At 35.5% G+C, this 25,514-nt stretch overlaps 1 protein-coding gene across 2 annotated transcripts in view; it reads left to right on the forward strand.

Annotated features, from left to right (window-relative positions):
- Nucleotides 1–25,514, forward strand: part of ATRNL1 (attractin like 1) — a 478,418-nt gene that overhangs the window by 109,243 nt on the left and 343,661 nt on the right. The window contains exons 17-21 of one of the 2 annotated variants that reach the window (XM_070944958.1): nucleotides 5,118–5,349; nucleotides 6,629–6,817; nucleotides 12,090–12,308; nucleotides 18,744–18,881; nucleotides 23,709–23,802. In XM_070944958.1, the coding sequence (XP_070801059.1) occupies nucleotides 5,118–5,349; nucleotides 6,629–6,817; nucleotides 12,090–12,308; nucleotides 18,744–18,881; nucleotides 23,709–23,802 (872 nt within the window). The remainder of the gene's footprint in view (nucleotides 1–5,117; nucleotides 5,350–6,628; nucleotides 6,818–12,089; nucleotides 12,309–18,743; nucleotides 18,882–23,708; nucleotides 23,803–25,514) is intronic. The other variant, XM_070944957.1, reaches the window with a different exon arrangement.

The following is a 25,514-nucleotide window of genomic DNA, read 5'->3' on the forward strand; positions in this document are numbered from 1 at the left end:
TGGATTGCCCAAGTTTATTTATGGAAAGAACAAAAATTATAACTAACATGAATCTTTATAATTTTTATTTTTAGCTCTTCTACTATTGGGTAAATTACCATGAATTTGATATTAATTGAAGGGGAAAAAAAGGAAAACATAAATCCTGTGAATGACTCAGTATCAGGGGTGGGTTCTAAATATTTTTACTACCAGTTCTGTGGGCATGGCTTATTTGTGGGTGTGGCTTGTGGGGGTAATGTAACTGGGTGGGCGTGGCCAACTTCTTTTTTTTTACTTTTAAAAGCATTTTTTTTCTACAACCTTAAGATGTTGCAGAAAAAAATGCAAAAAACATCCATAGATACACTCACAAGACATTTAATCGCCCACCCTTCTTTCACCCTCCTCTGCGTACCCAGCGCCCTATTACAACCGCTGCCTCTGGGTCCCAGCTGCTCAGCCAGCAAAGCCTCTCCTGCCGCTTCCTCCTCCTCCTGCTGCTGCTCCGACGGGGAAGCCCCGCTGAAGAAAAAGCGAGCTACTCTAGCCTGCCTTTCTCCTTCCTCCCTTCGGTTTACCCAGCTCCATCAAAGCAGCGCCGGAGCTGCCAGCCCGGCTTTTATCTGGTACCCCGAGTGCTGGCCTCCCCTCCCAAGCTCCGCAGCCGCAAAGACGGAGGCGCTTGTCTGGGGCCGGCAGCAGTGCCCACGGAAGCCGAGGGATGTCGAGGTGCCAAGGCGAACCCCCACATCCTATGCCCCCCCAAGGTGCTCTTTCTGTTAGCTGCCCTTCTCCCCCCTTAATAACCCCTTGAAGAGAAGCTCGGTGTGTCTTCCTCAGGCCCAACAGAGGGAGTGGGATGGGAAGTCCCTGCGCCTTGTGAGAGGGAAGCGGTCCCTGGTTTTAGGAAGAAGAAAGGTGCTAAGCAGGGTCGGGGATAGGCACGTCCTCCGCTCCTCCGTGGACACTTTTGTCAGCCAATCAGACCTCCTCCCCTCCATACCTCACCCGGGGATCCGCCGGACCCCGTGCCTCCCACTCTGGCTGAGTTAAGCTAAAGATAGCCCCAGGCCTCTAGAGGGACGGAGGGAAGCCCTGGCTTGCTGCTCCTGCCGCCGCCACCCGCTTGCCCCAGCAAGAGCGGTTCTCATGCTGCTGCTTCTCCGTCAGCACCAGGAGCAACTGCGGGGCAGAGAAGGCAGGGCACGCTGTGGTGGCAGGCCATTCTCGCCGGGTAACAGACAGGCTGCTCCTGGAGCAGCCAGGAGAAGGAGAAGCTGCCAGCGGGGAGGTGAGCTGCCCCAGGAGGACCGGAGGAGAGCGCAGCTTCTCACTCGTGGAGATCTACCGGTGAGAAAGTGGGCGTGGTAAGAAATGCGCGAGCCAGGAAGCGGTTATGCTCCCTGGCCGGAAAGGATTGCACAAATCTTTGCTGGAGTGAACGTGCAATCCTCTCTGGCCAGGGAGCATAACCGCTTCCTGGCTCATGCATTTCTGGGGGCAAGGGGGGTGGCGGTGGCAGGAGCAGCAGACCAGGGCTTCTCTCCCTCCGTCCTTCCCTCCCTCCAGAGGCCTGGGGCTATGCCAGAAGTCTGCTCAGGCAGGGAGGCAAGGAAGCCCCATATGGCCCATCCTTGCCACCACCGCTCCCTAGCTTGGCGGCAGCGGTTCTCGCATAGGAGCAGCTGGCAGGGGAGATGGGATGGCGGCAGGCTGCGGTAGCAGACAGTTCGAGCTGGCTAAGAGGCAACTCCTGCCAGCCTCGAGCTCAGCTCTGGGCAGCATCCCCCCCCAGCCATACCTGGCTTCTCCCTGCGGCAGCCCACATGGATCCCAGGCAGCACAACTTTGGGGCCTTGGTGGCGGTGACAAGGCAGGCAGGCAGCCGGGCGCATGGGAGCAACTGGCGGCAGCGCTCCTGGCTAGCAAAGGGCGGAATCCCGGGGCTGCATACGGGCAATGACGGTGAGCAGGGTAAGCGACCCATCCGGGAACCGGTTCGGGGGCATGGCCAGCCAATCTTATTACCGGTTCTCCGAACTACTAAAATTTTTTACTACCGGTTCTTGCGAACCGGTGCAAACTGGGAGCAATCCACCACTGTTCAGTATAGTAGATGAATGACAATTTTGCAATTCCTTTATTTCAGTAACAATTGTATAGGGAAAAGAGACAAGAAATGCAGGATACATATATGCATCCTTTAAATAATGTGGTGAACTGTGCATTTATATTTAAGAGAACTGTTCCTTACAATTGGATAGGAATATGAGCCTAACAATATGCATCTGGTTCTTCCTTTAAATTAATACAGTAGCTACTGATTTACTTTTCTTCTTTATTAATAGAGAAATGATTTCATAAAACATAAATGTTATTCATAGATGCTGTCTTATAGCCAGTAGATACCATTTTCTTTATGCTAAGTAGAGTTATTAATTTTTCTAGTGCAGCATAGAATACTCTCACATGTAGTAGTACTTATACAAGCTGACTTTTTATACAAGCAGAAAAACAAGATATAAATATAATAATAATGAACAAATAAACAATAAATAAATAAACCAAGGAGAGCCAGGTTGGTGCAGCGGTTAAGGCACTAGGCTAGAAAAATAGGATGCTGAAAGTTCTAGTCCAGCCATGGCCACAAAAGGTAGATGAGGGACTTTGAGCCAGTTACTTTCTTTCAGCCCCTGATGTCAGGCTTAGGCAATAAACTGATTGGTTAATTCCTATCACAATCAATGGATCAAAATAATTATTTATAGTCTGGTTTTACACGAATAAGTTCTTTCCCTTTTAAAACATTCATATTAGCCTTGATTCATAAACAGCATATTTACATGCCAAAATTAGGAGTTATGATTTTGCTATGATGCAGAGTATAGATTTATTAGATAGAAAAAAGAAATCTTGCATTGCTATAATAAGGAAATTGTATTGCATTTAATAATGCATTATCAAAGACATGGATAATGGGCGCATATTTACATTTGGGCCTGCCTAAGCTTCCCCACTTCACAAATTACATGATATTCAATACCCGCTATTAAAAAATAAGATTTTAATCAGAATCTTATTAAAAATAAGATTTTAATCAGAAGATTAATAAATTGGTTTGGAACTTTGTTATTTCTTCTCCTCAAATAATAAATTACTCCAGATTCACTACATAAAATGCAATAATAAATTTAGGAAGAGTTTTGTCTCAAATCATGTGTGTGGTTGTAATTTCCTTTTTTAATGATATAGAACCACTCAAAATCAAAGAATCCAGTTTCTCGTGTCTTGTCATTATAATAAGCTATTGATTGGTGAAAGGGCTATTCCATTTATTGCTGTTTTTAAATTTCTGAAAGGAAATATAATATTAAACATGGCCTTATTCAAATAAATTACATCTTGAACTACCAAGGTCTTCTGAAGAATCCACATGTGCTATTCAATCCATAGAGACAAATGCATGCAGTTGTACTAATCATTTACTTATCAAAAATTTTAATGAAATATTATTGAGTAAAATATCTCACTTCTGATTTTCTCTCCATCCAAAAGTATTTTCTTTTTTCATTCCTATCTGTAGCTCCCATTCTGTATATTCTGTATGTCATTTTGAATGTGTTATAAGCTGCCAGAGATACTTGTTGAGATTTCCTTGAATTTCTTTCATATGCCAGCTGGAACCTTCAGACTACAGTCATGATTTAGAGCATTTCAGTTCATTTTAGATGACCTCCTTGTTACAGACATAATTTAATATGTATCCCAACCATAGCAACTTCCAGTTATGTGAATTTCTATTCCCATAATTTAGCAATCACTATGTTGTGTGGGAATTCTGGGTGTTACGGATCACACATCTGGATGTTGCCTTATTTATACAGTATAGTAAAGCCTCCCAGCTATCCTTTCAAATCCCCATAACATTTTCTCACCCATTACTTTACTGTTATAATTTTTCTAGCAATATACTTCTAAGTGTATTTACTACTGGGTGGACTGACCTAATATTTATATTTGGTGAGAAGGCATATAGTGGCATGTGATCAGATTTAATCAATATGTAAATATTATTTACATCGCTCAACTCTTGGCCAACCAAGTGATGTTTCTGAGATTCTGCTTGCTTTTAGAGTATGTTTGAGAAAGTACTAGCTCAGACTTAACCTTTGTAAGATTGAATGGCTATAGATTAAGACTTAACCCTTGTAAAACTGAGTGGATTCATGGTCCAGAGGTATAAGATGGCTTACATGCCTAACAGATGACTAGAACTCCTATTCTTCCGATATCTAAGCCACTATTTTAACTACTACATTTAACTGACTCTCAGATATAAATATGTTTGTTTTGTTGTGTTGAATGACTTATAAATTTAATAAACAAGTGAGAAATTGATCAGTACAAAGAAGATGTCTATCATGTAACCCAATTTTGCACTCATGCTTTAAAGCAGTCCTGGGAATTTTACAGCCCACAGGCCATATCCAGTCTATGGGTGATCCCAGTCCAGCCTGCAGTATCAATGGCATCAACAACAGGGAGAGCATTAGGGATAAAGACAAGATATTGTTGTGGCAAGAGTGGGCAAAGCATTGGTGCCGTGTCGGGGGCAGGGCGCTATCAACATTGAGGTGGGTGGTATCAGTGGGCAACACGGTGGTCCTCCACAACAGTCACGGTTTCTCCTATGGCCCCTTGGGAAAATTAAGTCTCTACTCCTGCTTTAAAGTGTATGTAGAAAAAAATATTTCCAAATAAATGAATTTTACCTATCTGTAAAATCTACCTGTGTTTGTCAGGATTTGTGGCTATTTTGTTTTTTATTTATTCATGTAAGTGTTTTATATTAGTCAGTAGCACAAACTGTCAAGTGGAAAATAGTCCTTGTGTACTTAGTTTGAAATTAGAAAAAAATAGTCCAGAATTAATCTTAAAACCCAACACTAAATAATTGTAGTTAATGTATTTTATATGATTATGCTTTTATGTGGTGATAATATATTTTAATAATATGATATTATATTATAACATATTTCACATAATTTCAGATGGTTGGGCAAAGTATCATTACCATGGCTGTAATACGTAACAAGTAATAAAAGTATCAATCTTTGATTATTCATATGGACTTTTTGCATTCTCCTTCACAGAAAATATCTCCTTGGGTGGGTCTACGCAAGATTAACATCTCCTACTGGGGATGGGATGATATGTCTCCCTTTACTAATACAACATTGCAGTGGCTTCCTGGAGAACCAAATGATTCTGGATTCTGTGCCTATCTTGAAAGGGCTGAAGTGGCAGGTTTAAAAGCAAATCCTTGTACAGCTAAGGCGGATGGCCTTGTTTGTGAGAAACCTGTTGGTAAGAAAGCTTACTATATGATATATATACTTGTGGAATACTTTACATGTCTTTAGTATTGCATTATGAATAGAATGAGTATTGATTAATTTCTAGAAGACAGCTGCTGAATTTCATTTGTTTAAATTACAAAGCATACCAGGGAATGTTTCTTTAAAATATATCTTATTGCATTGTAGGTTTTAACTGGAATCTTAGACTAAATTCACAGATCATGCACCTTGTACAACAGAGTAACAGAATTTTGTGAAAATTATTCCCTATTGTCCACATCTGCTACAAGCAAAATAATTGTAGATTCTACACAAAGACTTTGGCAGACATTTGAATTAAATGCCTTATATAAATATATCAAATGTAGTATAGATGTAGATTTTTATAAAACAAAAGCTGTAGAGTGCAATCTAGTCAGATGGAATGTTTCCAGGTGCAAAATGCGAGTATAAATAAATGTTGTGCACTGTATAGCTTAGTCTTAGAAAACTAGAGAATCACAGAATCACAAATGTAAAATGAATGTATGACACAAATGAGGTGCATTTGTGACAGAAACTGAAGCAAAAACAAACAAAGAAAAATAGAAAGAGGAAAAAATATTTTCCTTTTAGAAAAGTGGCCTTTAGAGAAAAAAAATTAAGATAGCCAGAGAAAGATGGATGATGAAAGCCTTGGGCAACAAGAAGGATGCATAAAAAATGAATGCAAACTCGAAACATTCATCAAGAAGGACAAGGACAGTTATATAAGTTAAGAATGTCATGAGACAGAGAAACATGGGTAAAGAAAAATGGAAGACATTTTTAAGAAGATCAAAGAAATCCCAGGAAAATTGATTTAATCAATATAAAGACTTTCTCATTGCAATTGCATTTGACAAACTCCTATAAGATTATGAAGGATAAGAAGCACCAAGACAAGAAAGGTTAAAAAAAAAAGACCTTCCCAGTGATGATAGATGACTGTGAAAGCTGGACGCTAAGACAAAGTGAGAGATGGATAATAGGTGTCTTAGAAGTTTATAGTAATGTATTTTGTAAGAAATTCTAACCAGTTGGTCCTGGTTGTATGAAGAGACACAATAATTTGAGTCGATCAATAGCAGAACCTCACATAGTTTACATTTGTGAAGTGATTGCATAATGTACTAGAGAGAAAAAAGCTTGACAAAGTGCAATCACCAATAAGATGAATGGAAAAGATATACATATACATATCCAAATATGATAATTCAGGAAAAATACTGAAATTTCATTTTTTAATTATTTTCTTTTTCCTTCAGTTAGTCCAAATCAAAATGCTCGGCCCTGCAAAAAGCCATGCTCTTTAAGGACGACATGTTCCAACTGTACCAGCAGTGGCATGGAATGCATGTGGTGTAGCAGCACAAAACGATGTGTTGATTCAAATGCTTACATTATTTCCTTTCCATATGGCCAGTGTTTAGAGTGGCAAACTACCACTTGTTCTCGTAAGTATTTATGGTGATATGAATGAAAATAGTTATGATACTTAATGGAAATAAAAATGCAGTATAGAGAGTTTTTGTTAAGGTTTCTGCCAGTTAGCAACCAGAAGTTAAAAACAAGAAACTAAAGCAAATGTTTAATTTCTGACTAAAATTAAACCAGTTATTCTTTTTCCTGTATATGTTTAGATAATCATGCACAGCTCAATCATTTGTTTCTGTGTCTAAAAATCAATAGGATTTTAGTTCTCTTCTTGAAAGCTATTAGAGCTGTTAGAAGTAATAGAGTAATGTTATATACACAGTATAAAACTCCTAGACAAGCCTCTGAATATAGAACTGAAATGGAAACTTGCATTCTATAGCAATTTGGTTTTTACTTAAGTAATTTATTTATTTAATATTTTCAACTTACAAACATAACTGAGCTCAAAATTTCTGTTGCTAAGTGAATTTTGCCCTTTCTTCCCATTTGTCAAGTGAATCACTGCAGCTGTTAAGTTAGTAACACAGTTGTAAAATGAATCTGGCTTCCCTATTGATTTTGCTTGTCAGAAAGTTGCAAAAGGTGATTGCATTACCTGGGACACTGCAGTTGTCATAAACATGAGTCAATTGCCAAGTGTCTGAATTTTGATCATGTGATCATAGAGAGGCTGAAAAATGGTCATGTCACTTTTTTCAGTGCAACTTTGAATGGTTACTAAATGAACTGTTGTAAATCAAGGACCACCTGTACTTGACAGCTTACTTGCTGACTGGCAAATATTTGTTTGTTTATTTATTTATATGGTCACTCAATTTACTCTCAATAATGTTATAAAAATACCAAAATCGTTAAGGAATGTTATACTATTCTGCCCTCAGAAACTCACACTTTGATTAAGAAAATTCCTATTCCTTTTCTGATTTCAAATAATACATGAGGCGCAATCATGTTTCACATTTGTTTTGTTGAGCTCAAAAGTATGATTCAATTCAACAATATCCTAATTTGGTTCACTATTCATTAGCTTCTCTCATCCATTTGTTCTTCTAATATTGGCCTTTATTTTATTTTCAAGCAAAGCCAGGTGGAATTTTATATCATCAGTATACATAATTTTTTTGACCTATTAGCAGCCTTATCCTTCTAAAGAAATCTGACATAATCCATAAATTTTGAATCTTTATTCAATGTTGATTAGGAAAAAACAACAGCAAAGGATTAGAATTAACCCTTTAATGATTTTAGTTTAATTTAGGGTACAAAATGATAAAAATTCTTCAACAGATAACTTTTTGAAATGTGTCTATCTTCCATTTTGGTTGCTAGGCAACATTCAGCTCTGTCCTGGAGAACCCAGTGTTGTTAACCTTTACTGTATATGCTGAACATAACCTAGAAATTATTAGCTTCTTGTTTTCTTCCAATATGCCTCAGATGCTGTAGTCAAATATTCCTAGCAGGATTTGGACAAATTGGCAGAAGTCCAGAAAATCATTAAACAAATTTGCTCCCATCCCGTTCTCCCAAATATATATGGAAAGAGTTTTTCTAAGCTTTTTTTTTTTTTTTGCTATTAGTCATTTCAATTGTAGAAAAAATGAAACTGATAATGGAAATTGGCAAATGATGTGAAGCTTCTGGAATTGCTAACTAGCTTGTATATATTTGCTATGATCTAATCAGTCCTGCGCAGCTGATGCCACTAAGTGTGAATAGTGGCATGAAAATATTGTTTCTGCATATTTTGAAAAATACTTCTTTCCTCTTTGATTTAATGAATTAAACTTGGATGCTTTGGGTCTACTCTATTTCCCCAGTAGAAAGCAGTTTTGAATTCAGTTTTTGCAAATTTCAACATTTAATATTTGTTTCTGGATAACTACCTATCTAGGCTACCCTTTGTGTGTGTGTGTGTGTGTGTGTGTGTGTGTTTAAAGAAAAGACAGTTGAAGAACTCTGTTTAATTTAGTTGTCATTTCAGACAGAACTATAAAGATATACGTTAAATAAACCTAATAGGGCTTATCAATTCAATAACATACAGAAAGAATTATATTATAAATTGTATTTCTGTCTAACCAATAAAAAAATAAATTTCTACATTCCAGCCTTGCCCACTTAATGAAGATAATGTTCTAGAACAGAGAACAGCAGACATTAGACATTGCTGTAAATCTTTGAAATTTTTATGATCTCACCTTCAGCACTGTACATGAGTTTGGCAGCTATTATGCAAAAAGTTGGTCAATTTTTCATGAGATCTTGCAGAGTTTTGTTTCATGCCACAGAATTTGATGAGATTTTAACAATTTCTTCAATCTCTTTTACCATTTTAATTAAGACTTAACTGTGGGAAGCAATTGATGGCCTAGTATTTATTGGAGACTGAATTGCCAGCTTCTGAGCTAGCGTCCGCTTCCATTCAATTTGAAGAATCTGATAGCAAAACATTTATGCATTTGTCTGTTGAACCCAGCTGAAGATTGCAATTTAAATACTTTGCAACTGTTGTTTATGGTGGTTGCAGCATCTTGAATTTTTTTTTATGCAAAAAATTTAAGCAAATTCAGTGGGGAAGTTGGCAGGAAGTCGTAAGACATATGATGTCATGCTTAATGACTGGATGATTTGCATAACAACTGCATAATTGGCATTTTAAGTTGGGCTTGGTCACATATTTCACATGTTATGACTGTATACTTCGCAATGGAGTTGTTGATAGAATAGAATATAATTCTTTATTGGTCAAGTGTGATTGGACACACAAGGAATTTGTCTTTGGTGTATATGCTGTCAGTGTACATAAGCAGAATAAAAGATACAACACTTAGTGATAGTCAAGGTTACTAATAAGCTATCAATTCATACTAGGAAATAAATAAAAACAATATAAATTGAAAGATACAAGCAATATGTATCATGACAATAATTTAATTCCTATTTTCTATTGTACATAAATAGGACTGCAATGTAATTAGGCTTCCATTTGTATACTGTCTTTCAAGGGAGAGAGCGGAAGTAAATGACAACTGATGTCATTTTTATTAGATATGTCATTACATGATGACATCGTAACATAGGTGACATTTTAACATTAAAGCTTGCTGTCGGTGCTACCTATGTCCTTTTTAAATAATTAAATGAATTAGTGCTAAACTGGGATGTGTAAATTTGTTTTGCAAGTATTTTCAAGTTACCTTTTGTTTAACATAATGACATTTATAAACTATTATTTAATATCTAGTTTATGCATTCCATTTCAATTCAAATCAAAGTTGAATTCAATCAAGAAGTACATTGCTTTTTACATTCATGTGGAATAAGTAGTAAATTCATTCTACATGTAGCTTTACAGGCAAATTTTATGGTATAATTTTCTGTAGTAATGTTTTAGAGTGTGAACAGTTTTCTTTTAATGATATAATTGTATCAGTTTCCAGTAGTTTTGTATTGATTATCTGATCCTCTATGAGGATCAAAATACTAGGCTTTTATTTGACTTTGTGTCCTTATATTGTAAGTATCAGATGCATTTATCTGAAGGAGAAAAAAAACTCTGAAGTAATAAAAATCACAGCAAGTTGGTTAATTCATAAGTCCAGCACCAAAATTCATATGATCACCAATGAATTAACTCAAAAACTCTTCTTCTCAGAACTGATGTTGTATAACAATCAACCAATATTATTAACACAAATATTTTGAAACTTTAAGTGAGCTTTGATTTTCATCTGAAAATTGGTTTGAATGCATGCTAACAATAGGGTGGAGTTTGATGGGACATTTAAAGTGAAATCTTATCAGATCATACTAGGCATGACAATAAGTTTCAATTCTCTCTAACTGAACTCTATATCTATAAAATTATTTTTTATTTAATTATTTTATTTAAAGCATAAGCTTCAAAAACTCAATGAACTTATATATCCTGCTTGTTATAGTCAAAATGGAAATTATATACATATTATCAATAGTTTTCCATGTTTTGGAGATATGAGCACACTGTGTATTGTGACACAGTACAGTGAGTTCTCATTTAGAAATCACAGTTGGCACTGGCATATATTGCATTCTGATTGGCCTGCAGTTGATTGATGTTGGTTTTTTTTTATTCTTTTGCTGTATATTTCATTATCAGCTAGGTTTTGCCAGATATTCACCAATCTGGCAATTTCACCTCCTTGTGGTATGTTGTTAAACTGCTTGACAATGAGTGACTGTAGACCAATTTGGTTTCAACCAAAACATGAAGTTTATTTTCATATAGTACTGACCAGTTCTTTGTGCTTTTCTCCATCATTTCTGCACTATTATAAGTTCTTTAATTTCAGCTTCTTTTTCATTTTTATCTGTCTCCTTTATCTAAGATGCATTCTTAATGTATTTCTTGGGTTGTTCCATAGCTCCACTGTTTCTTCTTTGTCAGAAATTGACAAAGACTCGTTACAGTCTTTCTATTGATGGATTGATAAAAGTATTTCTGATTCAACTGAAATTGGAGATTCTGCCTATAGGGGGCAATTTTAGCTTTTATTTTTATTTATTTATTTATTTATTTATTAGATTTTTATACCGCCCCCTCTCCCGAAGGACTCGGGGCGGTGCACAGCCAAAGTTAAAAAACATACAATATAAACAATTAAAATACGTTTAAAACAGAATTAAATCTAAAATGGCTCCCCAATTTAAAATGCCTTACCCATACCCCTATAAAAAGACGAATTTAAAATTTTAATCTGATGGTCTTGGCTAGAGCTGCTATTTGCTGCTTTATATAAAAAATTGTTTTTGGAGGGGTGTCAATCAACCATCTGAAACTCATTGAAGGGGTTGATCAACTAAAGAGTTTGGGAATTCATGGGTTAAGGCATCACACCAGAAACCAGGAATCTGAATTTTAGTCCTGCCTTAGGTCAGTTGGATGAACTTGTCTTAATCATACTTTTTCTCTGAACCCTAGGAAAAAAGCTGTGGCAAACCATTTTTAAAAAATCTTAGGAAAAAGAAAATTTCAGGGACTTATTAGGCCAGGAGCTGATACAGATTTGAAGGCAGCAAGTATATGTATATTTGTTGAAATATAACAGTTTATTGCGTTTGTCATTTGTTTTGTTTGTTGTTATATCCTACACTTCTATAGCCATAGACATATACAATAGCTAGATATGATAAAAGTTAATTATATCAATCTAGTTTCTCAAACTTAAAAGTTTAGACTTAAAAGTTATAAATCCTCTTATGCAGACTCAACTTTTACTGGTTTTTCTTTATCCTGTGTATTTACAGCTCAAAACTGTTCAGGGTTGAGGACTTGCAGTCAGTGTCTGGAACATCCAGGATGTGGATGGTGCAATGATCCCAGTAATACAGGCAAAGGCCATTGTGTAGAAGGCTCGGCAAGGGGGCCAGTGAAGTTCAGTGGGACGCATTCTACTGAAATAGTTATTGACAACAATCTTTGTGCTAAAGAAAAAAATTATGAATGGTCTTTTATCCAATGCCCAGGTATGATGAATTTGTTATTATTGGTAGTGCTTTTATCAATGAAATTATGGCAGGTTAATTGTTTGCTTCCAAAAATGGGATAAATTTTGGATTGGGATATGGAAAACATAAATATTTTGTTGGCTAGTTTATTAGTATATTTTAAAAGTTTTTCAAATATAGATCTTGATCCATAAAATGTTCCTCAATTATTCTTGTTATCTACTTTTAAAAACTATGTCAAATTTCAAGTTTGTTAAATCATATTGAACATGTATGCTATTATGTAATGTTATGAAAAATGAGTCAAAAGTTATCTTTTTGGATACTTCTCTTCAAGTGTTGTTTTGATTTGACAGAAATAGTGTAAAAATGTTTTAAAAACCTGAAGATTTTTTAATGACTAAAGCTAGGACATAAATATTCTGTCTGGAGTTTTCTTTGAATAATAGGTTAGTAATACATATGTATAGAGATTTTAGAGCTTTATAGCTTGACAAATTTATAGTAGGAGCAAAGCTTAGATAAATCAGACCATTTTTGGAGGCTAAACATTCTGGGGAACTTCAAAATCTCCTACCATGCTAATCTAGTCATTCTAGAGATTATCTGGCAGTTTTCCAAAATGAAGAGGAATTGATTTTTGGTGTTCTGATATGTAACAAATACCACATTTAGCTGACCTCTTAAGAGAGTAAGCATTTGGTTGTAATTCAATTTCACTGTAGCATCTAGGACAGTATGTACAGTGAACATTTAATTCAGTTATTTATTTACTTTTAAGGTAACCTGTATTCTTTAAAAAAAATATTTTGTTTGCTATCAATACAACCACATATAATATAAATCAATTAAGATCACAATACTTTTTTAAAAAAGTGAATGAAATTGCCCTTTAAAACAGGTAGGTATACTACAGGCTTAGGACCATATGTGGGTCTCTACAAGAAAATAGTTCAGACTTCAAATAAGACCAGCCTCACCTAATACGTTCCATAGAGCAGGGAGTGGAAAGAATGTGTCAGAAAGAACAAGGAGGAGAGATTTCAGAAAGAGAATTAAGTAGTGGCCTTGTCAACCTTTCCATTTGGCTCCGCTTAACTGTTTCTTTGGTTCCCAACACGATTGTGGTCCTTAACAGAAATAGAAATAATAATGATAATTACCTATGTATTAAAATACATATCCCTAATGTTTCCAAGGGCTGACAGAAACAAATATTACAGAAACAGTATTAACTGTTATAGCCTTATAGAGCTAGACAAAGTTATGTAGAACATGCTTCATCATCTATTATTTACTGTCTTATTAAACAATAATACTAAGTATTGACAGTTAACAAAAAAATAGGCAGACGTTCTTGCCCATATCAAAATAGTCCCAATTTTTTGGAGGAATCAGCCCCACTCTTAGGATGACAGCAGCAGAATACTTCTTGCTGTTAAATAACTATTCAAATTTGGCTGCTTTTATGATTGTAATAGTGCATGATTCTTAATTATCTAACAACATTTTTTAAACACCCCCATTCCCACAAAAAGACTAGTGTCAAAAGGATTGACAATCAGAAGGAAAAAAGTAAACATTTCAAGAAAAACTTTCAGTCTTTATTGTCTTTGTCTTCATCCAGATTGGTAGGTTTATATGAATGGTTACTAGCAATGCTATTTAAAATTATATGTTGTTGATTAATTAGTTTAATTTAACTTTGTTCAATTGATACTGAACTTGATACTAAATAAACAGAAAGATTAATAACTCCATAGTTAGCTTCTCTCAAATTATGACCATTAATTAAATTACACAGCAATCTTTAGTTAATCAGAATTATAGAAAGTAAATTCAGTAAATTCAATAAAAACAAATAAATATAGAAGCAAAGCAATTTAGCTGTCCTCCGTGTTGAAGAAAAGAATGTAACATCTGCTCATATAAAACCAATTAGACTAATCACCTCTTTTAAACCTCTTTTTATTATACTATCATTGAAAGTTACTTACTGAGTTTATCTATTTCAATTGTACATAATAGGAATGTAGTAAAATATAATCACTGAAAAACAAACAATCAGTATTTAAAGAAATACTGATAAATATTAGGTAGAAGTTCTTATTGAAACTAGAACATCTATGTGACAAAAGCAAGAGACAGATAATGTTAGCACAATTATATGTTCAATGGAATTATTATTTTGAATTCTCCAAATATTTGACTGGAAAGAAAAGAATATTTAAATATGCTGTGTAGGCGTTGCTGATTGTGCTGTGTTAACATAATTAATGCCATAAAATCAAACATATAAAAACATCAGGTAATAACTATCAAAGCATACATCTCATAGTTTGATTATTAGAGTATCTAGTACTTGATCGTTTCAGTCTAAATTAAATTCACTTAGTTCATTGAATTGAAAAATTAGTGGAAACCACTAGGAATTGATCAAAGCCTTATTTACATAGATCTAGATGCATAGATGCAAATTTTCAATGAATTGAGAAGCATTTGAAATCAATAGTTACATTTTCAACTTAAAACAGAAACCAAATCTTGTCATCAAATCAAATGTTTCCTCTTCAATTCAGTGATTTGGAACAGTTCTGCAAACGTGTGTTTAGAAAACATTTATTTGGTTTTCTTAATTAATATGAATCATTCAACTGGATCAAAGCTAATTTATTAATTCCTTAGTATCATGCCTTAGGTTTTATTTCTTGTCATGCTTCTGTAAAAAGGATTTTGTCGTTCATATATTATATACTTATCTCTAAGATAGATCATTGGATATAAGCAATATACAAAATTGCAGTACTTACTAAAACTCATCAGTGCATCTTTTTTACCTAGTGTCTAAATGTCAAAATATACTTGGGAACTCAATTTTGTATGAAGACTAAAAGTATTTTACTAATGATGACATTATAAATAATGTTTTCTTCTATCAGCATAATTGGCATTTATATAATAGGTCATGTGTTGCTGCATTAATAATTTAAAAACTGGTTCTGTCTACATATTCCTGTTGATTCGCACAGTCTTCGTATGTAGTGTTGCCTAATAACACATCCCCAAAAATACATAGCTATCAGCAATATAGCCATAATCAGAAACTTAGAAAATTGGTAACTTGATATCAAAAGCAAAGCATAGGTTGACTCAGCCTTCGAGACTTCCAAGATCGATAAAATAAGAATCCAGATTGTTGGGGGCAATACTGTAAACTGCTTAAAGAGGGCTGTAAAACACTGTGAAGCCTTAAGTGCTATTGCTATATGTATGTGTGTATGTATGTATTGATTGATTGATTTTTGAGTCTTAATAGAAACTCTTCTCTCTAGTTTCTCTCACAATATGAGGAATTAAAAATGATCTCTTAAAATGAAAGACAGATTTATTTTATTAATTTTATTAAATTTTTATACCGCCCTTCTCCTACTGGACTCAGGGCGGTGCACAGCCAAAATAAAAAACATCCCAATACAAAATTTAAAATTTGTTAAAAGAATTACACACTTTGGCCCAAAATTTAAAACATCCCAAGTAAAACCCATAGACAATTAAAATCTAACATCTCAAAAAGGGGGGGGGTTACACCAGCCCTGCTTGGTGGAAAAGAAAAGTTTTTAGGGCACGGCGAAAAGCCCCGAGATCTGGTATCATGCGTATCTCCGGGGGCAAGTTGTTCCAGAGGGCAGGTGCTGCCACAGAGAAGCCCTCCCTCTGGGGGTCGCCAGCCAACACTGCCTGGCTGACAGCACCCTGAGGAGTCCCTCTCTGTGGGAGTGTAATGGCCGGTGGGAGGCTATTGGCGGCAGAAGGCGGTCCCGCAAATACCCAGGCCCTATGCCATGGAGCGCTTTAAAGGTGGTAACCAACACCTTGAAGTGCACCCGGAAGACCACCGGAAGCCAATGCAGCTCATGCAGGAGAGGCGTCACATGGGAGCGCCCCCTCGCTCCCATAATCCCCCGTGCGGCCGCATTCTGCACCAGTTGGAGCCTCCAGGTGCTCCTCAAGGGGAGCTCATGTAGAGAGCATTGCAGTAGTCCAGGCGGGAAGTGACGATTGCCTGAGTGACTGTGCGTAAGGAGTCCCAATCCAGAAAGGGATGCAACTGGCTAATCAGGCGAACCTGATAAAAAGCCCCCCTGGCCACGGCCATCACATGCTCTTCTAAAGACAGCTGTGCATCCAGGAGGATGCCCAAGTTGCGAGCCCTCTCCGTGGGGGCCAATAACTCACCCCCAATAGCCAGCGATGGCACCAGCTGGCTATACCGGGATGCCAGAAGCTACAGCCACTCGGTCTTGGAAGGGTTGAGTCGAAGCCTGTTACTCCCCATCCAGATCCACACAGCCTCCAGGCACCGGGACATTATTTCAAGGGCATCGTTGGGATGGCCTGGGGTGGAGATGTACAGCTGAGTATCGTTAGCATACTGATGGAACTCCACCCCAAAGCCACGGATGATCTTACCCAGTGGCTTCACATAAATGTTGAACAGAAGGGACGAGAGGACCGACCCCTGCGGCACCCCACAAATAAGGTGCCTTGGGGTCGACCTCTGCCCCCCTGTCAACACTGACTGCGTCCGGTCGGAGAGATGGGAGGAGAACCACCGCAGAACGGTGCCCCCACCCTCCAACCGGCGCAGCATGATACCATGGTCGATGGTATCAAAAGCCGCTGAGAGATCTAACAGGACCAGGATAGAGGAACAACCCCTATCCCGAGCCCTCCAGAGATCATCCACCAACGTGACCAATGCCGTTTCCGTACTGTGCCCAGGCCTGAAGCTGGACTGGAGCGGATCCAGATAGACATCTTCATCCAGGTACCCAGGAAGCTGTCAAGATGAAAAGACAGTGACTGAGAATTGATGTTCTGTCCCCGTCTCCACACACACACAAACACAGCCAGCCGAGGGTTAAGAAAGCACTTGGTACGCACATAGGTTGTTATCTAAAACATGGCAGCTATACGAGCATCGACTGCCAAGGGCTTTACTTCATCAGATAAACAGAAAATACGTACAAATTGCAAATAGTCCAGTTCCAAACAAGAAACCTTCGGCAGCTTTAAGCGTTGTTCAAGTGACTAGCCAGAGTTAGTTTTTGTCCGTCACAGAGTCTTAAATGGCCACCACACTCTCTTATATAGTCTCTGGGGTGTGGTCCAGTGACTCAGTTATAATCCCTGGCACGCCTCCTTAACTGCTGCAACCGTTTATCACGCCTTCGTTGGCGTGGATCCAGGAACGACAGATCACCTCCCTCGCTCTCATCGGAGACACCTGGCTCCTGGCTAATCTCCTCTTCCTCGGCCGGCACTTGAGGCAGTGCCAGAGGGGAGGGGCCTGGAGAGGGAGGCCTGGCCAACTCCTCTTCTTCATGTTCGGAGCCTTCTTCCTCCGATGAGATAGGCTCGGAGGGCAGGGCCACAACAATTGAATTTGTTTGAAGGAACTGCCATGATTCACAAGTGCAAGCATTCTTTAGGTTTTTTTCATCAGCACAACCTTGGTATTATAACACTTTGCTTTATTCTGGCCACAGAATGTGAAAAAGAGACAGAAACATGTTCATAAGAGAAGCATGCACAAAGCAGAAGTGCTACATTAGTTTAGGGCATTATGGATAGCAAAGAATAATGATCCATGTAAGATAGCAACAGGGTAATTAGTAATAAGGGTATTCAAGAATGATCAGGCCAGAGAGGCTAAGAGGTGAAAATTGACTTTTGGGATATAATGGTTTTTCCTATTGATATTGTTTGTTTTTGAACAAGTATAGCAGGACCAGGCAGCTGGTTAATAAGTACTTGTCGATGAGATTTGCATGTTTAATCTACTACAGATTTCATCAGTCAATGTACCACCATAGGAAAAGAGTTAGACTGGTGGATTTTAGTTGTTTCTGTGAATAGCCAATTATATTAGTTTTCTTACTATTCTCATAAAGGAATCTGCCTTATTGGACACTGCTGCTACTGTAGAAAGAAATGGACTGATTTTCCATGGTTTGTTTGGCAATTGGTTCTTTCTATTGGCCTCCTTCACTCTCTTTCTTAATATATTCTGCTAGTTCCTGCGGATATTTGGAGTACAAAGGCCAGCCCTTGATCTGAAGGTGTTACATGGCCAAGGAGCTATGCTCTTTTATAGCATAGCTGTCTCATTATATCTTCTCTCTGTAACTGGATTACAATATGTAGTTTTCTCTGCATTGCCATTACCGCAGCAAAGGAACAGAATCCAAAGTTCCTAATAAAAGAAATTAGATTGCACATAGGGAAGTAATATAAGCAAGGTATATTCTTTATATTCTTATATTCTTCTTCATCAACTACTTATATCTATTCAGTTTACCAAACTCATTTGTTGATGCTAATCACAATGTTCTGTACTTTTTAAGAATGACATACATACATATATACATATTTATTTTGTTTTAATTGCAGCTTGCCAATGTAATGGACATAGCACCTGCATTAATGGCAATGTATGTGACCAATGCAAAAATCTAACTACAGGAAAACAGTGTGAAACATGCATGCCCGGTTATTATGGAGATCCAACAAATGGAGGACAGTGTACAGGTAATGTTGAAAAGTTTTTCAAGTTCACAAAATTCTAGTGTAATGGATGTACCCAATATTTAAATGGGCACAATTGGATTAAATAAATAAATATTTGAAAATTGAATGATGCTTCAATGTTCTGATGAAGACTATAGAAAATAAGGAAAGTTCTGGTGGATGGTACTACATCATTTATGTAACTACCTATTTTAACATTTCTCTCATTTTCATACATGTTTTGAATCGTGTCATATTCTGTCATTTTCATATTAACTTGAAGACGAACATTGACAGAAATATTTTCCCATAATATGATATTTTTATTTTGAGTCATATACAGAACCTTATGCTTTATTAAACTGGCTGATAGACAAGTATTTATCCCTCAGATAGAAAGAAGATACATTATCAATCCTGAGGATATCCTAAAGAATGTGATTATGTCACACTCAATGGTTTCAATTGTGTTTAGTGTAATCTATAAAAACTGTCTGTGAATTGTCTATAGAAACAGATTCACTAATAAGTATGACAGTTTATTTTCATATCATTTTATTAGAATATAAATTATTGATAACTAATCTTGGGAAAAAATATAGGTTCATTTTTTATTTTTTTTTGCTTAAGGTATAACAAAGACCAGGGCTATAGCTACACTTAAAAAAAAAGAATGAAAATGACAAAGGTAGCCATAATGCAATTATTTTTGGAAAAATTTGAGAAGGAAAATCTATCCCCCAATAAGGTCCTTTGTTGGTTGAGCAGGAATAGAATAGATATAGATAATATAGCTGATTAAATTATTCAAGGTGTCCTTTTATTCAACTATTTTAATTAAATTAACTAAAAATAAAATAAAATATCTTGAATATCTTTAATGAATATTGTAGAGGACGTTATTGAAATGTCTATGTAGTCAAACTGCCAGAAAGGGAAATAAAGCATATTGAACCAGGAGGCTAGAAAATTAGAAGGCAATTTGGATTTAAATGAAAATTAAAGACTATCATGATCCTATTTGGTGTAGAAAAGTGGTTTTTTGAACTGACTTACCGGTAACTTCTACTTTGGAGGGAATTCTAATAATGTAGGTTACAAATTCATGCAAAAATATGCATGAAAACAGGAAGTACATTGTACATTTGTACATTATTAAACAGACAAGAGCATAGTGATGTCATTCCTAGACTTATTTCTTTATGTTATTAGATTTGTCTACCAAATCCAAACTGCCTCATGACAGTTTACTAAATAACAATTAAAACATCAAGTATAACTTGTTTTAAAATATAAAGAATAAGCATTTATGATGAATGGATGCAATCAACGAATCACATAGGTGCTGTTTTATTTCCAATTTATTTTGAATTAATTTTCTGAATGAATAATTGTTGATGATGAAATATTTAGAAAAAAATAGAGATATATTTATCCTATAAGATTTTGTATATTTTCAATTCTGTTTTTACATCTGAGAATAAACTTCATTCAAATAAATGGAGTTTATTTTTGAGTACACTTTATATGTTTGCTTGATTATATTAGCAAACTGATAAATTTAAAATTAGCAAAAGGATATTGCATAAGTGGAAGATAAATAATATAACCGAAAAAGCAGAGGTTTTAAAATTCTTAGGGTATTTACTCTTCAGCTAATCTTAACTTGGAAAATTTAAACCAGAGTGCACAGATACAGAAACCTATAGCTCTATTTCTCAGTGATAGTTTTGCCAGCAGCAGTAAAAGTCTTTAAGGTATTAAGGAAAATGCTTTGCGTGCATAATTTTGCTGGTAGAATAACTTGAGAGTATTAAAAGTGGTCTAAAATAAATTGATCAATGTAATGCTTTCCATTGATTTGGTGTAGTCCAAAGGCACTTTTACATTTACAAACTGTTCTCAGTTCCTTAGAGATATGTGTGAGAACTTGCCAGCTAAAATATTGATTAAAAGTAAACTGTATGAAAGACTCTCACAAACGTTAATTCTCAAGGACAAGTTCATTTTTTCCTCAGAAAACCTAAGCATAAGTACAGATTTAAATTTTCATCTCACCTCTGTTTCAATAAGGTTATATCTCTAGAGATAAAAATTATATGAGGTCTATGGAGGGATTAAATAGCATCTCCTACAGTTCTATTAGACCAGGGCTCTCCAACCTTGGCAACTTTAAGCCTGGAGGACTTCAACTCTCAGAATTCCCCAACCAGTTTAAAGTCTGCCAGGCTTAAAGTTGGAGACCCCTGCTACAGACAGTCTATGCAGAGGCCTTTGCTTTTATGCCTATAATGTTTAATTCCTATACTAATATTTGGTGTGCCCTACAGAATAGTTTCTTGCATGCTGCCTTCGGTACAATGCCATCTATAAATTTGGACAAACATCTCTCTGCAAGTTCTTGAGAAGATTCAAGAAAACTAGTTCTCTATATTTTGTTGCATTACTCCATATACTATACCTCTCTTAGCATTCAACATTAACACTCATCTGGCAGCAGGTTGACTGGACCAGCCAGATGAAGAAAAGAGATAACTACTGATAGTAGACTGCTGCGATGAAAGATCTAAGAAAATTTATTTATTTATTGAATTTTTTATTGCCGCCTATTTGTCCATGGCGACTCAAGGCAACTTACAGAATAAAAATTGCTTATTTTTTGCTCAGTGGCAGTTTTTGTAAGGAGAACAATTTTAGAACTGTTGTTGAATTCATTGTAATTCATAGATATTGACTTGTCTATAAGCATAATTAGGTTATGTTTTATTTATGTTTATGTACTTTTGTAGCATATAACAGTTTTGATTGCTGATCTCCAAACTAATAATATAGTTTGCTGTAATAGCTACTGTTTATAATTATTATGTGTTGATATTTAAAACACTTTATCATCTTTGAGAAAATAAATAGTAAATTATTTTTGATTTTGAGTTCTGTTTGCTTCCTAGTTATTCAGAACAGTATATTTCAGAATAATATCATCAAAGAGGAAATATATATTTAATTATATAATCCTTGCTTGGCATTTTGTATTGTTTATTTATCAATTAAATTGCGTTAAGCAATTGATTTATCAATCAATTGCTTAACACACTGTAAGCCGCCCTGAGTCTCCGGAGAAGGGCGGCATATAAATCAAATTTTTTTAAAAAAATTGTATTTCAGCATTTTATTACTCCTCAGTGAATTGCTGGCAATCTTCTCTTGATTAGATAGATAATAAAATAACAGGAATCCCAACTGTAAGATTACAAATAAAATATGACATCATATGCATTCTTTTTTTCAATTATCTTGCTCTGATTAAATGATGTTCATTATGATACAACTCAGAATTTTAAGAAAAAAATCCTAGCATTACTGTTAAATTTCTATGTCATGGGGTTTTCTTTAAGGTACATCTACTACTGTATTTGAATGAGATCATAGTGTTGGTTATTACATTTATTATACATCTGCCCAAGTCTACTGACTACTTTCTTCACATAATGTTTTTTCCATTATTTTTCTGTATTCTCTCTCAGCATATCCCATCAGCCTTGAGAATAATAAGAGGTTATGGTACAACAGGCAGTCAGTAGAGAGAAGAGTTGAAAAGTGAATTATTTGTGCTAAAGAGGCATGACTTTCCTGCTCCCGAATGACAGCAGAACATTAATTCTAGTATAAGCAACAAGTTTTTTTAGCTAAAAGAAGTCAAATTCTCAGTTAAATCCTTGATGCTTTGCCTCTTTCACAGTTATTGCAGTGATTTATATCATTTCCCATCCTATCTTCTTGTGTTAAGAAGGGCATAATTAATTAATGTCTACGTCATTTAATTCATTTAGTATATATTAATTGTAGTTAACAAATGGCAAATATTAAGCTTTAAGTTTAAATTACAACTTTTTTACCATATATCTTATTAACAAAGTTGGATGAAAATTCAAGTACATTTTACAGAAAATACTTCAGAGTTTTGGGTGGGTAGCTGCAGCTAGTGTTACTTTAGAGAAAAGGAAGCGCACCCTTGAATACTTATAATTTATTCCTGTTGAACATTTCCTTTAATTACATTGATAAAGATAAATAATATTGTCAGTTTTAAAATGTAGATGCATGAAGAATTGGGATTAGTGGATTTAGAAGTGGCTTGAAGTTGCTATGTGACATTACTGCTGTGGGCAGTGCTCTTGGTTGTGCTTGGTGATGAAGTAGCAAATGATCAGGATATTGTTAGTTGACATTTGCTGGTTTCAAATCTGTTCAGGAAAAAGGTTATTTTATCTCTATCAAAGGACATCAGAGATAATAAAGATTGGATTGGAAGAAAAATAACTTATGCTAAAAATTGTAAGGTGGCATTTAAATTATGATGTCTTCGCTTAATGACAGCAACCAGTACCTGCTGGAGGCGCTATCCCTAAATGGTGCTGTCACATGACATCATACATTACAGCTGCAATGCTTGATGATGGAAATTCTAGCCCAGTTACTGTCATTATACAAAGGTTTTTGTTATTCCATCACGAAGAGGACAACAAATATCCTCAAATAATGATGAGAATTGGACTGGAATTTCCATCAGTAAGCACTACAGCTGTAATGTATGCTGTCTGTGACAGTGTACCGGTTTCTGTTGTTAAACAAGGACCATAAGCGAGGATGTCAGGTGAATGTGACTTTCAATTTCCTTCCAGCTTCTCCATTGATATTGCTTGTGGGAAGCCAACAGGGAAGGCCACAAATCACAATCATGTAATGCTGCACAGTCAAAAATATACATTTTTGGATATATGGTCTTGATATACAAAGTATTGTATTAAAAATTGTAATATAATTGTTAAATCCTTTCTGATTTTATAGCTTGTACATGCAGTGGTCATGCAAATATTTGTCACATGCAAACAGGGAAATGCTTCTGCACAACCAAAGGAATCAAAGGAGACCAGTGTCAACTGTAAGTATAAATGATAAAATCTTAATTTAAATCTAATGTTTATGAATAGCTCGTACATTGAATTTAATTTAGTCACTATTTGTGAGGTGATAAATTTTCACTGCTAAATGAGCTGCTCTATAGCTTTCCTTTATATAAAACCTATTTTGTTGTTGTGATGTAAAAGGATGTTGCATATATTAAAGTTCAGCTTCAAGAATTATGTCTCTTAAGTATCTAGAAAAAGTTCGATACATTCAACTATTATATTTTCAAAATTATGGTTCAAAATACATAATATAAAAGTCTGATTTCTTTCTGACATGTATACATAATGCCAGAACTTATTAAAGTCTGGATCAATTCTGTTGCCAGTTTTTATTTGTAAGGAATCAAAAATGATCAAATGCCAATGTGTAGGTCAATACTTCTGATCCCCTTAATTTCTGTTTGCCTCAGCCTGAAAGGCCTTGGAAGTACAGCCTTCTTTGTGGTTATAGTACAGCATTTTAATGGTGCTTTGGAAGAAGGCTAAGTGTGATACAAGTGAAGTTGATGGAATAGAAACCTGTAGTTCTTAGGGCAGGTTTTATGTAAAGAAGTCCATGTGAACAAATTTAGTAATAATAAATCAAAACAGAAAAATAATGGAGCAAACCTGTAGTTATAGCATAATAAAGCTTAATCTCTATGCTTAAGTTTAACTCTTTTTGAACATTTCCTGAGGTGTTTAATGTAAATGAAAACACATTGTATGGAACTGATACCATCAGATACTATCATAAGAAACATATTTAATATTTTATGATTCTTTATCATTGAGTGGTTAACATAATTTGGTTGGATTACAGATAGTTTCAAATAGTTTCACTGGGTCACAGTAACATTGCATTTGGCATGATAGCCACAATAATTGCTAGAGGTTTTTGACATGTACCAATATATCTATATCAGAAAAGCTTAAGTCGATCATTTAATAACATTTAGATAAATGCCATTATGATGAAACTGTTATATTAATATAGTGTTAATATGACAAACTATCTGGGAAATTCTCAAGAGTTTATGTTCATTGATAACATAAAATTTCTGCTGACCATTTATTAATTTAAAAATGGGGCTAGTACCAGTGATATGAATCTGATGTTGGCTTTGTAGGTATGCAGGCATAAGTTACCCATTTCTAACATTCTGGAAATTCTTTTTCAGTATCTCTTTAGAATTAATTTATAAAATGAAATATGCTTCTGCTTTAATTAGTGCCATTTTATTTTAAATGGAGGAATACACTGGCATCAGCATTGAATGCATGTATTACATTGATTCTACACCAAGGGGAATTAATTGCCCATGCATAATTATCTTTTAGAGACCCAGATTCTTGTAAATTTAGGTAAACATTTTATCTTTCAAAACGTAGCTAAATGATGCACAGTTAATTAATTTGGACAGTAAAAGTGTCTTAATGTACTTCAAATACTTCATATTTAGATTAATTCACCTTGTTCCATTGCCTTTATTTACTAATTTAAAAATGATCTGAGAGGACATGATAGAAGAATGAATAGTTAGCACTAATTCAGTGTTATCCATGATGTTCATTTCCTAGCAGATAGGTAGCTAAATCCATATGTAATATGAGTTGAACTGAACTTTCTTAGTTATAATTATGCTTGATTCTGCATCTGTCCCTTCTTTAAGCAGCCAATTTCTTTTATTGTGAATCAAATTAT

Source organism: Pituophis catenifer, unplaced genomic scaffold (assembly GCF_029215685.1).
Source record: "Pituophis catenifer annectens isolate HBS135680 unplaced genomic scaffold, rPitCat1.0.hap2 SCAF_6, whole genome shotgun sequence".
Taxonomy (NCBI): Eukaryota; Metazoa; Chordata; class Lepidosauria; order Squamata; family Colubridae; genus Pituophis; species Pituophis catenifer.